Consider the following 17,576-nt stretch of genomic DNA (forward strand, 5'->3'; position numbering starts at 1 on the left):
AGAAGAAACCTCACTGTGACTGGAGTATCATGACTGAGAGTCTGGTAGGAGATGGAAGTGGAGACGTGGTTAAGGACCAGAATATCCATGTGGTTAAAGAAGGAAAGGAGTGGGAATTTTATTCTGACTGCAATGGGTTACTGAGGTCTTTGAGTCTTGGTGCCCTCACTCCTGAATGGAGATAATGATGGTACTCACCTTATCCTCTTGTGAAGATTGAGATGACAGACACAGAGAAGAGTCTGGAACGTATTCCAGGACTTTGCTTGCAGGGATCAGCAATTCACTCTGTGAGCTAAAGTTTAATGAAGTAGTCAGTTAGGAGTCAGAGGGTAGGGTTAGTAGAATTCACAGAGCTCATCTGTGGAAAGCAGAGAGACCACAGAGGAAATAGAAGGTCAGTGGACCTCTCTCCATCTCTATGTTTCTTTTTATGTTGCCTCTATTTTCCTGTCTCTCTCTGAACATATCTTAATTTGTCTCCCCATTTTTTATATGTCCTTTCAATTCAAGAGGTTACAATCATTTGATAGACTCAGTTTCTCAGTGTCTCAATTCCCGACACTGTCTCTTTCACCTGAGACAGAGGATTTGACAGACTGACTTTGGTCAGGAGCCAATACCTGGTCCAATCAGGTGGACTTCAGAGCGTAGGGTCCCTGAGAAGAGGTTCTGGATGCAGCCAGCACGAATGGCATATTTCTCCACTGTAGAAACAAGTGCATAGGGAAGGGATTGATGCCTGCGTGATTTATGTACGCATGAACGGAAGAGGAATAAATGAATGGCAGATGGATGGATGCTTATCAAGCCCAAATTAATCAATTTAGGAGAGACGTGTTGTGGGTTCTTCTTTTAAGTTTAAATCCAAGTTAGTTAACATATAGTGTAATAATGATTTCAGGAAGTGAATTTAGTGATTCATCACTTACAAATAACACCCAGGGCTCATCCCAGCAAGTGTCCTCTTTGTTGCCCATTGCCCATTTAGCCCATCCTCCCACCCAACACCCTACCGGCAACCCTCAGTTTGTTCTCTGTATGTAAGAGTCTCTTATTTTTTGTCTCCTTCTCTGTTTTCATATTATTTTGGCTTCTCTTCCCTTAATTCGTCTTTTTTTGTTTCTTAAATTCCACATGAGTGAAGTCATATATTTGTCTTTCTCTAATTTTGCTTAGCATAATACACTCTAGTTCCATCCACGTAGTTGCAAATGGCCAGATATCATTCTTTTGGATTGCCAAGTAATACTCCATTGTATACATACACTACATCTTCTTTACCCATTCATCCATCGATGGACATTTGGGCTCTTTCCATAGTTTGGCTATTGTTGATAGAGCTGCTGTAAATATTGGGGTTCATGCATCCCTTCGAAACAGCACACTGTATCCCTTAGATAGATACCTAGTAGTGCAATTGCTGGGTCGTAGGGTAGTTCTATTTTTAATTTTTTGAGGAACCTCCATACTGTTTTCCAGAGTGGCTGTACCAGCTTGCATTGCCACCAGCAGTGCAAAGGACATCCTCTTTCTCCGCATCCTCGCCAACATCTGTTGTTGCCTGAGTTGTAACTGTTAGCCATTCTGACAGGTGGAAGGTGGTATCTCATCGTGGTTTTGATTTGTATTTCCCTGATGATGACTGATGTTGAGCATTTTTTCATGCGCCGGTTGGCCATCTGGATGTCTTCTTTGGAAAAGTGTCTAGTCATGTCTTTTGTCCATTTCCTCACTGGATTATGTGTTTTTTGGGTGTTGAGTTTGTTAAGTTCTTTATAGATTTTGGATACTAACCCTTCATCTGATATGTCGTTTGCAAGTATCTTCTCCCACTCCGTTGGCTGCCTTTTAGTTTTGCTGATTGTTTCCTTCGCTGTGCAGAAGTTTTTTATCTTGATGAGGTCCCAATAGTTCATTTTTGCTTTTATTTCCCTTGCTTCCAGAGACACGCCGAGTAAGAAGTTGCTGAGGTCAAAGAGGTTTTTGCCCGTTTTCTCCTCCAGGATTTTGATGGCTTCCTGTCTTACATTGAGGCCTTTCATCCATTTCGAGTTTATTTTTGTGTATGGTGTAAGAAAGTGGTCCAGGTTCATTCTTCTGCATGTCGCTGTCCAGTTTTCCCAACACGACGTGCTGAAGAGACTGTCTTTATTCCATGCATGTTCTTTCCTGCTTTGTCAAAGATTAGTTGCCCATACGTTTGTGGGTCCATTTCTGGGTTCTCTATTCTGTTCCATTGATCTGAGTGTCTGTTTTTGTGCCAGTCTCGCACCTTCTTGATGCTTAAAACTTTGTAATACAGCTTGAAATCTGGAATTGTGATGCCTCCAGCTTTGGTTTTCTTTTTCAGGATTGCTTTGGCTATTCGGGGTCTTTCCTGGTTCCATACAAGTTTTAGAGTTGTTTGTTCTAGCTCTGTGAAGAGTGCTGGTGTTATTTTGATAGGGATTGCATTGAATATGTAGATTGCCTTGGGTAGTAGCTACATTTTAACAATATTTGTTCTTCCTATCCAGGAGCATGGAATGTTTTTCCATTTTTTTGTGTGTCTTCAATTTATTTCGTAAGCTTTCTATAGTTTTCAGTGTATAGGTTTTTCACCTCTTTAGTTAGGTTTATTCCTAGATATTTTATAGTTTTTAGTATAATAGTAAATGGGATCGATTCCTTGATTTCTCTTTCTGCTGCTTCATTATTGGTGTATAGAAATGCAACTGATCTCTGTACATTGATTTTATATCCTGTGACCTTGCTGAATTCATGGATCAGTTCTAGCAGATATTTTGTGAAGTCTTCTGGATTTTCCTCATAGATTATCATGTCATCTGTGAAGAGTGAAAATTTGACTTCCTCCTTGCCAATTTTGATGTCTTTTCTTTCTTTATGTTGTCTGATTGCTGAGGCTAAGACTTCCCACACTATGTTGAATAACAGTGGTGAGAGTAGACATACTTGTTGTGTTCCTGACCTTGGGGGAAAGCTCTCAGTTTTTCCCCATTGAGGATGATATTAACTGTGAGTCTTTTGTATATGGCATTTATGATCTTGAGCTATGATCCTTCTATCCTTACTTTCTTGAAGGCTTTTATCAAGAAAGGATGCTGTATTTTGTCAAATGACTTTTCTACACCTATTGAGAGGATGTGTTGTGAGTTCTTAACTAGAGGCTCATGGATGGGCTTGAGAGGGTCTGAGAACATTTGAAATCATCTTTGAAAAAGTACACATGTGTATACATGTATTTTCTGGGAAAAGAGTACATGGTATTCATCAGAACCCCTAAGAACTCTGTGACCTAAACTGTTCAAGGACCACTGCCTCTACATTTTTGGGATCTTGTTCTTACTAAATAAGAAAAGCACCTGACATTATAACATCTTAAAAAAACATCCTTTCAGGGGCGCCTGGGTGGCTCAGTTGGTTGAGTGTCTGACTGTTGATTTTGGGTCAGGTCATGATGTCACAGTTCATGAGTTCGAGCCTCACATCGGGCTCTATGCTGACGGCATGGAGACTGCTTAGGATTCTCTCTCCCCCTCTCTATGCCCCCTCCCCCTCTCTTAAAATAAACATTAAATAAACAAACAAACAAATGTTTTCAAATGCATGGAAAAACTATTTGAGCCAGAAACAATCAGGAGGGCTGCTATTCATCCCCCTTCCGCTAAACCACCTCCATCCCATGGACTCACTAAGCCTCACTCACTCCCTCCATATTCTCTGCTTTTCCCATAAATAAGGTCTGGTTAAAAAGTAGGTAAAAGCAGACAGTTTCTATGTTTTGACTTAAATCGAGAAATGTTGGCTATATCCCACTCTCACTCCATTCCTGGCCATGAGTGTGTTTCCTGGTTTATCTGGCTGCCTAAAATCATGTCATCAGAACCACAAGGGCCTCAAGAAATCAATTTGGTTAGTATGTCTAAGTGGGTGGACTCAATCCCCAAAAGATATCAGAATATTCAAGTGCTTAGAACATTTTAAAAGTATTTAATATCATCATATTATTACGTATATAAAAAAGAAATTAATTTTCTAATAAAGGCCATCAAAAGTAAAGCTTGAAAATATTTTTGTTTAGTGGGAATATATGAAAGATAAATTTAGCAGGGGTAGAAACAGATATTATAAGGCCTGAAGTTTATGTAATTTGGAGATCCTCCTTTAAAAAATAATATAAAATAAAAAGAATATAAAATTACAAATAAAGCAATCCCTATCAAAATAACACCAGCACTCTTCACAGAGCTAGAACAAACAACTCTAAAACTTGTATGGAACCAGGAAAGACCCCGAATAGCCAAAGCAATCCTGAAAAAGAAAACCAAAGCTGGAGGCATCACAATTCCAGATTTCAAGCTGTATTACAAAGTTTTAAGCATCAAGAAGGTGCGAGACTGGCACAAAAACAGACACTCAGATCAATGGAACAGAATAGAGAACCCAGAAATGGACCCACAAACGTATGGGCAACTAATCTTTGACAAAGCAGGAAAGAACATGCATGGAATAAAGACAGTCTCTTCAGCACGTCGTGTTGGGAAAACTGGACAGCGACATGCAGAAGAATGAACCTGGACCACTTTCTTACACCATACACAAAAATAAACTCGAAATGGATGAAAGGCCTCAATGTAAGACAGGAAGCCATCAAAATCCTGGAGGAGAAAACGGGCAAAAACCTCTTTGACCTCAGCAACTTCTTACTCGGCGTGTCTCTGGAAGCAAGGGAAATAAAAGCAAAAATGAACTATTGGGACCTCATCAAGATAAAAAACTTCTGCACAGCGAAGGAAACAATCAGCAAAACTAAAAGGCAGCCAACGGAGTGGGAGAAGATACTTGCAAACGACATATCAGATGAAGGGTTAGTATCCAAAATCTATAAAGAACTTAACAAACTCAACACCCAAAAAACACATAATCCAGTGAGGAAATGGACAAAAGACATGACTAGACACTTTTCCAAAGAAGACATCCAGATGGCCAACCGGCGCATGAAAAAATGCTCAACATCAGTCATCATCAGGGAAATACAAATCAAAACCACGATGAGATACCACCTTCCACCTGTCAGAATGGCTAACAGTTACAACTCAGGCAACAACAGATGTTGGCGAGGATGCGGAGAAAGAGGATGTCCTTTGCACTGCTGGTGGCAATGCAAGCTGGTACAGCCACTCTGGAAAACAGTATGGAGGTTCCTCAAAAAATTAAAAATAGAACTACCCTACGACCCAGCAATTGCACTACTAGGTATCTATCTAAGGGATACAGTGTGCTGTTTCGAAGGGATGCATGAACCCCAATATTTACAGCAGCTCTATCAACAATAGCCAAACTATGGAAAGAGCCCAAATGTCCATCGATGGATGAATGGGTAAAGAAGATGTAGTGTATGTATACAATGGAGTATTACTTGGCAATCCAAAAGAATGATATCTGGCCATTTGCAACTACGTGGATGGAACTAGAGGGTATTATGCTAAGAGAAATTAGTCAGTCAGAGAAAGACAAGTATCATATGACTTCACTCATATGAGGAATTTACAATACAAAGCAGATGAACATAAGGGAAGGGAAGCAAAAAGAATATAAAAACAGGGAGGGGGACAAAAAATAAGAGACTCTTAAATATAGAGAACAAATATAGAGGGTTGCTGCAGGGGTTGTGGGAAACAGATGGGCTAAACGGGCATGGGGCATTAAGGAATCTACTCCTGAAATCATTGTTGCAATATATGTTAACTAACTTGGGTGTAAATTAAAAAATAAATAAATTTTAAAAATCACAAATAAAAATTTGGCCTCAAAAGTGAGTATTTATTTAGAATTGAGAATAAAAATTTTAAAGTTGACAGATAACATTAATATCAATGGTCCAAAAGGTAACACATATTTATTAACACCTGACCCACCTTTCTATTTTTCCCCGCATCTTTGGCTGCTTTTGGCTTACCTGTTCATATGACAATGATTTAATGACATCATTTTCCATCAAGAGAACAGAATGAATGTACCCCTAACACGGTTGGCTGAAAATTGTTTTTATTGTGTTTTATTTTTATTGATAGCTTAGACAAATTCCTTTCTGTACATCTGTAACTTTCTAGGCAGTTGCTTACCACATGTGCTTCTTTCCCGATGGCAAGTTCTAGAAGAATGCCAGCCCTTTGTCTACTTCTATGTGTCTCACCTCTCTTTCCCCACCTTCCCACTGTTGTTTTAGGGAAGGTCCCCTATGTAGCAGGTGGTCCCCAATCAGGGAGCTGAAGCGTCTCTTTCAGATGCCTATTTTAGGGGTCACATTAAGGTCTGGATGCTTTTGAGTCCATCAGGAGGAGCTGGCTCTGGGGGCTGGCTGGTCTGCAGTCCCTTCCAGAAGGGCCTAGAACCATCATCAGGGCATACGGGGTGGTCCTTCCACCACCCTCCCAGGCTGGGGTGGTTCCAAACAAGGGAGGCTGGGCAGGGCTGTTTCTTCCCCAGAAGCCTCAGCTTCCTCTGCTCCCAAAGCAAACCTGATTCACTCTGGGTTTAAATTGGAAGTTCTCAAACAATTTGGCCTTAGGAAGACTTTTTAACCTTAAAAACTATTGAAGACACTAAGAACTTTTATCTATTGGCCTTTACTATATTGGGAATTAAACCTGAGAAGTTTTAATAAGTGGTTATTTATTGATTTATTTAAAAATAGCAATAATAAACCTATTACATGTGAGCATAAATATTTTTATGAAAAATAACTATTAGCCAAATAAAATAATTAGAAGGGGGACATTGCTTTACATTGTTTGCAAATGTCTTCAATGTTTGCCTTACTAGCTGGATTCTATTTTCTCCTCTTTATCTGTTGCAATCTGTGTTTTCGGTGAAATGTATGAAGAAAATATAGGAGGAGGAAGTACTTTAATGCTCTTTTCAGATACCGGTGGATGTTCTTTTAAACTTCACAGAAGCTCTGCCAGGGGCAGTTTCTCCAGGATGAGTTACAATGTTGGTTGCGAATCCTTTGGCCTGTGGTATACGTTGAAATGTCTTTTACCATCATTTTGCCCTATCATCATTAGTCATTTGGAAAATATGAGCTGACAGAGTTACGCAGATCTTGTGACTATTGCCCTAATGCATTATACAATGTCAAAATCACATTTGTTAATATCACCACACTCTCATCATAGGAAGCTAATGAGCTCACGGTAGCAGACACAAGTTTCCCAAAATTCCAATTCTCACTTGAAAGCTTGAGTTTTATCACTGGCAACACATTCTGTCAGTTATTTTTCTTGAAGTGACAAGTTAACTTTGTTCTGTTTTTTAAGAAAATGTCTGCCAAGTATCCAATTCTGAGTAACCATGGTCTGTCTGTCGGGGGTTCTTCCCAGTAGAAATGATGTTCCATGAAAACGGTAGCTAATTCGGCTCACAAAGACCATCATAAAAGTGTTTTTCCTCGAGCTGACCATCCTCTTTCCATACACAGGAGAGGTGCTTTCTGTTGATGTGCACTTCCCAATTTGTCATGCAGAATGTTCAAAAGAGGTGTACTCAGGGCCAAGATTTAAGAAAATTGACCATTTTGTTGCATCTTTTAAAAGAAACGTTATTTTTGAGACAGAGAGAGACCGAGCACAAGTGGGGGAGGGACAGAGAGAGAGGGAGACAGAATCCGAAGCAGGGTCCAGGCTCTGAGCTGTCAGCACAGAGCCCCACACCGGGCTCAAACCCACGGACTGTGACATCATGACCTGAACCAAAGTTGGATGTGTAATCAAAGGAGTCACCCAGGTGCCCAGTTTTATTGCATCTTTAAGGACAGTTTGAAGTGGAACCAGCTTTGTTTTTCTTTACCACGAGTGTGTGGCAGTGAAGAATATGATAACTACTCAGTGCAGTTTAGAGCCACTGCCTCGATTCACGCTACGTAGGGCACTAACAGATCTACCTACCAATGCTTTGGAATGGGTAGATCACATTTTAGCCAGCCCAAAGGGCAAACAATGTCTTACTTTTATTATGAAAATCGTTCTGACCTCATGGACCCTGAGAAGCTTCTTAGGCGCCCCCCCCCCCCCAGGCTTCCATGGAACACACTTTGAGAACTGCTGGTTTAGGTGCCAGAGTCATTCTCAGTGAATCACATTGTATGGTAGCTGGGGAGATGGGAGGGCAGGGCAGAGGAGAGTTGTACATCAAATTCTCCTTGGAAACATTGACCCAATACTCTCAGGGTAAAAATGGAGAAATGGAGGCACAGGGAGATTTGTTTCAAGTCACCCAGCTCGACTGTGGTAGGGCCAGGATTCATTTCCAGGTCTCCCGACTCACACAGTGGATACGTAAGCCTCTATCAAGTTAGGCCTCTCACACTTTGTACACCTCTTATGACGACCTATCAGGCTCTTATTGTGTGCCAGGTATATTAAAGATAGGAAATCAAATGCCGTTTTCCTGCACTTTGGAGCCTGTAGTCTAGGAGGCCCGTGGACAGGTAAATCAAAGGTTACGGTGCAGCCAGTGTTAAGATAGGTAAGTGCGGGAGACCCAGGAGCTCAGAGGAGAGGTGCTAGAATCTGACTTCAGCTCCTACTGACCAGAGTTGGTGATTCCGAGACTGAGTTGGGAAGGAGGAACAAAAGTTGGCCAGATAAGAGAGAGTGAGGCTCTTCCAGTCGGGGGAGAGTCCACAGGAAGGATCTGGCATGGCGAGTCACAGGAACCTCAAGCATCTTGAGGAATGAGTACGAGAGGTGGCTGGAGGTAAGGGATGGGGTGCAGGGTCTATGTGTGTCAACTATGTGTGTCAACCCAACAGGTCTGGACTTTCGTCACGAAAGCTTTTGTGACATTCCAGCTTGGCTAGAATGACAAGCTGGGGCTTCTTCTAAATACCAGGTGGTCATGACACTAGGACAGGCCGTGCAACTCTCAGGGCCTCTTCTTCCCCAACTACACCTTGAGTCACATGCTTACTCAAGTTTGTTGCATGGATTCTCTACCTACCAGAAAGGAGCTCTTGAGGGAGTGATTTCCCACGGCTTAGAATTGATCCCATTTTCTTGGCCTGAAACTTGCTACAACGTGCTATTTATTTTTCCTGTGGGCTTTATGGCTCACTCTGGACTCTTAGAAACCATTACATCAGTTGTGTAATGCTGAACAATGTAAGATCTATAATTTGTAATATGTGGCCTTGCCAGATTGAATCCTAGAAAGTGTTTCTGAGCAGTGGTTTCCAAGCCTTGGAGAGATATCTGAGATGAGTGGTTAAATAAATATGGATTTCCAGGCACCACCTCTAGGGCCCAGGAATCTGTATGTTTATTTAGATCCCCAAGTTATTCTGGAGTAGACAGCCTGGCCCGGTTTCCTGCCCAGTTACTCTGGGTATCGCTAGTTAAAACTAACTAAAGAGGGATGTACATTTATTTAACATTTATTTTTGAGAGACAGAGAGATAGAGACAGAGCATGGGAGGGGGAGGGGCAGAAAGAGAGGGAGACACAGAACTGGAAACAGGCTCCAGTCTCCGAGCTGTCAGCACAGAGCCCAACACAGGGCTCAAACTCACGGACCATGAGATCATGACCCTAGCGAAGTTGGAATGCTTAACCGACTGAGCCAGCCAGGCGCCCCCAGAGGCACGTACATTTGATGGCCAACTATTCCAGTTAAAGACTGATTCGCCAGATCTCCTGAATATGTGTATGTGTGGCCACCTCTGTGGTTGGCATTTTTCACGTTACGTGAAACGTGCTCCTCTTTGTGTGAGTTTGAAACATCAACTTACTTCATTTCCCACACTGCTTTTCCAGCCCCCAGTCTTTTAAAAATGTCTTCTGAGGGCCATTTCTCTCTCCTTCCCTTCTTAGCGGAGGTTTTGCCACCTCGTGGGAAGGTTACCAATTGGTTTATTTATTTACTTTTATTCTTTGCGAACGTACTGCTTCACTAGAGCAGTTTGAATGACTATATATGCGAGCATACACTGACCCTGTGGGAAGTGTCATATACAAGATTATGGAGATCAATAAGCAAGGCTGGCAATTCCTGTGTAATCATAACAGTCTGGGCATGTCTGGCATCCCAGAGACGTGCAACATATATACAGACCAAATCAATATTTGACACTAAAGCATTACAAGTTCAACCTATAGGAAAGGAGAGGCTGCCAGATCCAGACATGGATGGGTGGGTGGTCCCACCAGAAGCCTGGGAGGTGCGGCGGAGTCTGTTACATTTCCAAGGGTCTTGGAGATGACATAATCCCTTTGGGGGCCTTCTGAATAAATGATAACACATCAGGTTTAAATTTGGACGTCGCTCATGGTGTTTCTATGAAACAGGCATAGAAGCAGGGTCCAAGGTTTCACAAAGGCCCCAGGCCCTGGGCAAGTAGATGGAGGGTGATGACAACACAGCAGAGAGCCCCCCGCTGAAGAGAGTAGCAGTGGTTAAGGGCATCCTTTGTCTGCCCTGGGCCTCACATTCAGCTTTTCTGAACAGTTGCCTTTGATGATGCTTAGAACGCACTGTACAGACATGGACCAAAATAGGAATCTTACAAGTGGAGAGAAACCCAGAGAGCTTCTAGTTCATGATGGTCAAGTGCCCCTACAGGGCTGTTTGAGAAGCTCTAGCAAGTGTGTGTGGGGTTAGGAGGGGAACATGAACTGAAACAAAAGGTTTGGGGCACCTGGGTGGCTCAGTCGGTTAAGCATCCAACTTCCGCTCAGGTGGCGATCTCACAGTTCGTGAGTTCGAGTCCCGCATCGGGCTCTCTGCTGTCGGCACAGAGACCACTTCATATCTTCTATCTCCCTCTTTCTCTGCCTCTCCCCCACTCTCTTTCTCTCTCTCTCAAAATAAATAAACATTAAAAAATCTTAAAAAAAAATTTTTTTAACTGTTAAGGAACGCTGATCTTACCAACCACCTCCTTTACTTTACCAGTAAGGATATCGAGGTGCAAAGAGAGAAAGTCATTTTCCCTCAGAGCTTGTTTGTATCGGGGATAGATTTGGAACCAGGGTTTCCCGACTCCTGGCTGGGTCACCCCTGACACAGCATGCCGTCTCTGTGCCCTTGTTTTATTACTGCAGCTCCTCCTTGCATCCGTGTGGTACTTATTCTCTCCTTTCACTCCGGCTACCCTCTTTATCCTCATCAATACTCCTGCCAGAAATGTGGGACAGGTATTATTCTCCCATTTAATAGTGAGAAAGATGAAGTCCAGGAAGATAAAGGAGTGTCTAGCCCGGGGTGGGGGCGGGGAAAGCTTTAGGAATGAATAAAGATCCTCAAGTATTAGAGGGCTGGTATCTGGAGGTGGGACCAACACCATCTGCGTGTCCCCAGGGTGCAGATCCAAGACCGGTGAGTGGAACTGCGATGGCAAGGTGCCAGGACTGTGTGGGCTTCAGAGCTCAGAACCCAGATCTCTCACACGTCAGCTGGGGGATGCTGGCAAGACAACCTTTCTGAGCTTCCATTTCCTCAACAGGTAGGGGGATGATCAGAAATAATCTGTCAGCTCCATGGCCAAAAGCAGATGCCCATTACCAAGGTCTAGAAGTAGGTTTTGGTTCAACGTAAGAAAAGATTCTGTCCAAGAGAGCAGTCTGTAAATCTAAGGGGCTGCCTTGCAGAAGAGTGAGATTCTTGGCACTGAAAGCCTTTAAGAAGAAACTAGAAGGCTAGCAGTCAGAGGTAATATAGAATGGGAGAATTGGACTACTAGGAAATTTCACGCTTCTTCCAAGATTCTGTGACGTGTTCTGGGATGAACTCAAATGTTTTGTATTCTTCTTGGTTCTTCATTCTCTCTGCTGCCTTGGAGCCTATTCACTCTGTCCAGAATGCTGGTCTTAGTAAATCTCCCTTTCTCAGGGAAGCATTCCCAAGCCCAGCCTCCTGAATTGACTGAATTGCTACATGCAGTTTAATGGTTCACACAAGAAGCAAGCCAAGAGCCTAACTCCCAGGTTAAGCCCCCCCTTTTTTTTTTTTACCAGGTTTGGCTAACTGTTGTAAGACTAAAGTCCATCGCCAGCTCCTAAAACAAAGCTACCAGGTTGCAAAGCAGTGAGATTCTCAAGCAGCTGTCTTACTTGCTTTAGAGAATGAGGCTCTGCGACCACAGAGTTCCGTGTTCACTAACACGTATTAGGTTCTTGACTTGTGCCAACCACTGTACCTCTTGCTGGGGGTTCAAAGATAAAAATAAGTCATAATACCCATGCTCAAGGGGCACAGTCTAGAGGGGAAGACTAATAATTTTGATATAAATTAGGGAAACACCTAGCCTACCGTAGATACTTGAGAAGGGAGCTCTTGCCCGAAGCTGGTGTTTGGAGAAGACATCTTGGAGGAGAGGACCCCTAAATACTCCACTGCCTCCTATTCCTTATGATCGAGAGTGTTCTTGCTATATTATATCTCGCGAGTTACTGAGTATATCCTTGAGGCAAAGCTCCAGTTGCTGGGTTTTCATTGCTTCGTGGTTTATCTTTCAGAACTTCTGCAGAAGTGCAAGATGCCTTCATGACCTACACGGTGTATGATGACATCATCACCATTAAGCTCATCCAAGAGGCCTGCAAGGTTCTCGGTAAGTCTGAAGAGGGCTTTGTTTTGGTATCTTAGGGCTGCTGGAACAAAGTACAATCGATTCTCATCAGCCACAGTAGTTCTGCTCTACCAAGTCCCTGCGAACACTGAATTAGCAATACTGAGCCATTGTTCCGAGAAGAAACACAGGTTAGATTCCTGAAAGCCTTTGGTCACAATATTTTCATCAACCAATAAGTCAATAACCTTGTTTTAAGCATTTCTGTTTAAAGATCTTAATATATTTATATATATTATATATAATATGTATATTGTTAATATATTATATATAATATATAATGCTTATATATATTTATATATTTTTTAGATATATATATATATATATATATATATATTGGACTCATGGCCAGTACCGCTATAACTCATACCTGAATGAATCTTATCTAACACACATATTTTGTCTGTAAGGTACATCACAACCTTCTTAGGAACACCAGACAGCACTTCAGCACTGTTTTGGGGGCATTTTGAACAGCACAATCACCAACAAAAAGTGCACAAATGTAAAACCATGGCGCTAAATGAATTGCAGAAAGGACGCTTATTTATGAGAAATGAAACAAGAATACAGAGCACACGGCTTCATTTGATGTTAGCTAGAAACATGTGTGTTGGGGGACTCAATTGTTTTGCCACTCTGCACCTGCTCAGGAGCGACGGCTAAGGCTCCATGCTAGAGATTTTGGGGTTACACATACATTTTAGTGAGTGGGTAAATTTGCAAATACGGAATCTGCAAATAATGAGGACCAACTGTACCTACAAACTGGGTAGTTTTTATTCTTTCATAGTTCAGGGGACTGGAAGCCTGAAATCAAGGCATCAGCGAGGCCAGGCTTCCTCTGAAGGCTCTAGGGAAGGATCCTTCCTTTTCCAGGTTCTGGGGGCCCCAGGCGCTCCTTGGGACAGCACCACTCCACTTTCTGCTTCCATCCTCACGTGGCCATTTTCTCCCTGTGCCTGTGTCTCTATGTCCATGTTTTCCTCTTTTTATAAGGATTAGACCCAGGGCCCACCCTGATCCAGTAATCCATCCTTTCCATTTGAATAGCTTCTTACCGACGAACATCATGAGTGTCACTCTTGAGTTTTATCATCTATACACCACTTTTATGTTTGACCTTGATGATGGCTTTGACAGAGGTAATAACTTTGAAATGGATCGTCACAATTAGCCCTGGGTTCACAGGAGGAACAGCACTGAAAATCCTCTTATGCCAACCACACTTGCATTTTTCTAGAAATAGACACGGTGTACTTTGTGGGGGTGCTGAGGGCCCTTCTTCCCCATCTGCTCTGCCACGGGAGGTCTTCCCATCTATCCAGATATTAAAATGCCATTGACGGGGTCATAATGGGGGAACCCTTGTGAATGGTCCCACTTAGAATGCACGTGGACTTTCAGGCTAATTCCTGGTGCAGATGTCTCAGCAAGGGATGGTTTATTATATTAACTTGCTCACTCCCCTGGCCCAGATATCTGGGAAGAGGGTCAGGATGAAGAAAGAATACAGTTCTGTTTCTTTCTAGTTTAATGGCTGAGGGCAATTACTTACTCAGTTGTCGTCTTCTCATTGGTCTATGAGAATAATAATATCTACCCCTCAGAGTTATTTTTCGGATTATATGAGATGGTATATGTGAAAATATCAAATGTGGTCTCTGGCATAATTATACGCTCTCAGAATCTATTTCCTTCTTTCCTTCCTTCTTTCTGCATTAATTTCTCATTTCTAAACAAGTTGACAGTTGGAGGTTCCAAGTAGATAGACATGGACTTTGAGGTGACACTGACCCAGCATACCCTCCTTTCCTTTACCCTCCCTTCTCACCAGCATGGAGCGCACAGTGAGCTGGGGCCTGGAGAGGAAGGAAAGGCCAGCAGCCTCTGCTGCCCAGGCTCCAGGGGGCTTGTGCAGAAAGCAGAGAAAGTCCTCTGGTGCCCTCAGGTTCTTGGACGACATGACATCCCTCTTTGGGTCCCGGTTGATCTTCCTTTGCCTATTCCTGAAGCCACTGTGGCTTTGGGTCATGCTGCGATGGAGTCTAGGGATTATTGCTGGCCGACCCTGTGTCAGCATTCTTGCCTGGTACCCGAGACCCTGGGGCAGAATTGTTGGAAGTGTGAGTGAGGCTGGGGAGCTTTAGGCTGGTTCCTGTGCAGCCCACAGGGGTTCAGGCAGCAGGGGCTGTGGTTTCTGTTTTTCATGGCATCTCTGAGGGCACAGCAAGTCAGCCTTCTGTCCTTAGGGCCTTCTCCACAGGGGGTCACAGGGAAAAGCCAGCCCCAAGGGCACAAGAACCAGCCCAGCAGATGTGCTTGAGAATGCACGAGGGCAGTTAGCTGACACTAAGCCCGCAGAGACAGGTGGCTTCTCCAGAGCCCAGCCGTGTAATGTGCCCGTGTTGGGCGAGGCAATGAACTGGTTTCTCTTTCCCCTGAATATCAGAGGAATTCTCTGATGAAAAAAAAAATTGTACCGGTTTTAACCCCATGCACCTGGATTCAATAGAAAAGGTTTCCCCCTTGTTATCACCTGGCAGTTTGACATCTATGTCTCTTCTCATGTTCCTGGTCATTTCCTGGATATGGAAAACCTTTCAGGTGTCTGCATCTGGGAGAAGCCCCAAGTCTCTGCAAAGTTGGGTGGGGGAAGCTTTTAAGGCTCAAGGAGCTGAGTGTGCATGATGAGCAGATCCTCTCTGTTAAGGGACTGTCCCCTGCTGCCGCTGGTTCATCTGGCTGTTTTGGGTCTGTCTTGGAGTCACAGGGCCAAGTAGGGGCCAACAAGGGTTAGTGGGATGATGACAGTTGGCACTTGGAGGAATCCAGGCTATAACTGGTCATGAACTTCCAAGCAGATGTGTGTTAGCTCCTGGTCACTTGCCATCCATGCCTCCTAATAGAACTAGACAAGGTTGTGTCCGAGACTGGACATAAGGTATAGGAATGAACTGTTCGTTTGCTCCTTCAGCTCCTGGAGCTTGGGCTCCAAGAACAGCAACATCTCCTGGATGCCTTCTAAAGACAGTGCACAGCCTCCCCCTGCAGTGATCCTCGAAGGAAGGCAAAGGAAGTTGGCAGACAGCACTCATGTAGCTTCTCAGAATCATAGCTGAGCACCTGTCCCCCATTCCCCATTCCAAAGAGGTTCACAGAGAGAGTTTCTATGAAAAAGATGGGCCAGGGCCTGGGCTGTATCAGCAACACCTGCGAACTCCACCTCTACCCTGTCCAACCTGCTTTTAGGGGGCTCCTTTGGGCCCCTTGCCTCTCCTACAGTTGATGCCAATGGGAATTTACATGGAGCTTGGGCTATCAAAAAGTAGGTGGGGACGGGATTTCAGGAGGAGTCTTACCCCAGGGTATGTACTCTTCATAGTGCTGTGGGGCTCGCCCTGGGCTGGGATCCTGGAGACCCACCTTCTAGACCCGGCTCACCTCCTGGGTAGCAGTCTTCCTGCCCATCACCCAGCAGCCTGTCCGCACCAGAGTGAACCTCTCGACCTTCTTGTTTAACACACCTGCCAAAGAGATTGTGTGGTTTATTTCCTTAAACACTGCTTTTTAATCTTTTAAAGTATGTGATTATGGTATTAAATATGATTCTCAAACCACGCAGGCAGACCCCTTCCTTATTCTGATTTGCTCTACCCCACATATGTGAGGCCTGGCCCTCAAATAGTCCTGTGGGCCCCCAGGCAAGTCTGAGTGTTTACGATGGCCACCTTTCTCCCAGCTAAAGTCAGGGGAGCATCCGGTTACTTTTCTCCCACAGAAAGAATAAAAATCATGAGGTGGGAGTTCTGTACTGGGAGGTGACTCTAGATTGACCTGAAAAGCTAGAGTTTTGACAGAGTTCAGGAAATAAAAAAGCAGTACAGCTTGAACTGGATGGTTGAATGAAGCTCTCCTTCAGACTTCTCTTGATTTGCTTTCAAGGGATCTCAGCAGCAGGGGGCTGTAGAGGCTACATCACGCAGTTTCCGTTTGGTTCCGAGCCCGCTGTCAAAGGGGGTCCTGTCGATATTCTAGAATGGGGGCCAGGGGTTGGATTCTGCTCTGTCATGTCAGCTGTGTGACCTTGGGCCAGTGATAGAAATTCATTGACAGGGGCGCCCGCCTGGGTGGCTCAGTTAGTGTAGGGTCTGACTCTTGCTTTCGGCTCAGGTCATGATCTCACGATTCATGAGTCCAAGCCCCACGTTGGGCAGCTCCTGACAGCGTGGAGCCTTCTTGGGATTCTCTCTCCCTTGCTCTCTGCCCATCCCTGACTCACTCACTCGTGTTATCTCAAAGTAAATAAACTTAAAAAAGTTCATTGACAGTTGATTGCCTCCTCAAAAAGAAATCATACTGACTTCAAATGGTCATGGGGAAGGAAGGAATCAAATCAGGCAACAAACGTGAGACACTTGGCAACATGCGTGTCCTAAAGCGGGTGCTCAGTAGATGTAAACAGAATGGTGACTCTGGAAGGGAGGCAGGGACATTTCTATGTCTTGTATCTCTGGCTGTTGTCCCTTAAAAGTAGAGATAAGCTCTGCTGTTCACCTCAAACAGCTGTGGTATAATATTCTGGGCCCTTGGGCAGTGATTGGCAAACCACATGCAGCCCGGTGGCCAAATCTGGCTCCCTGCCTGTTTTTGTGAGGAAAATCTCAAGTTGTGCCCATTTGTTTACATATGGTCTATGGCTGCTTTTGTGTCATCGTGGCAGAGTTGAGGAATTGCAGCAGATACCTGGAAAGCTGAAAATATTTACTACTTGCCTTTTGCAAAAAACGAGTTTGTCATCTAATTCTCTGGAGAATGGATCTTTTTCAAGATTTTTTTAAATCCCTTTTTATTTGAGAACTACTATGGACCGAACTATGTTCAACCCCCACCGAATTCGTATGTTGAAGCCCTTCCCCCCAAAGTGATGGTATTTGGAGATGGG

The 17,576-nt window shown here is 43.7% G+C and overlaps 1 protein-coding gene across 1 annotated transcript in view; it reads left to right on the forward strand.

Annotated features, from left to right (window-relative positions):
* Positions 1-17,576, forward strand: part of LOC102970885 (guanylate cyclase soluble subunit beta-2-like) — a 59,803-nt gene that overhangs the window by 9,464 nt on the left and 32,763 nt on the right. The window contains exon 4 of the mRNA XM_042998326.1: positions 12,519-12,613. Coding sequence (XP_042854260.1) covers positions 12,519-12,613 — 95 coding nt within the window. The remainder of the gene's footprint in view (positions 1-12,518; positions 12,614-17,576) is intronic.

The sequence above is a fragment of the Panthera tigris genome, chromosome A1 (assembly GCF_018350195.1).
Source record: "Panthera tigris isolate Pti1 chromosome A1, P.tigris_Pti1_mat1.1, whole genome shotgun sequence".
In the NCBI taxonomy this organism is placed as follows: domain Eukaryota; kingdom Metazoa; phylum Chordata; class Mammalia; order Carnivora; family Felidae; genus Panthera; species Panthera tigris.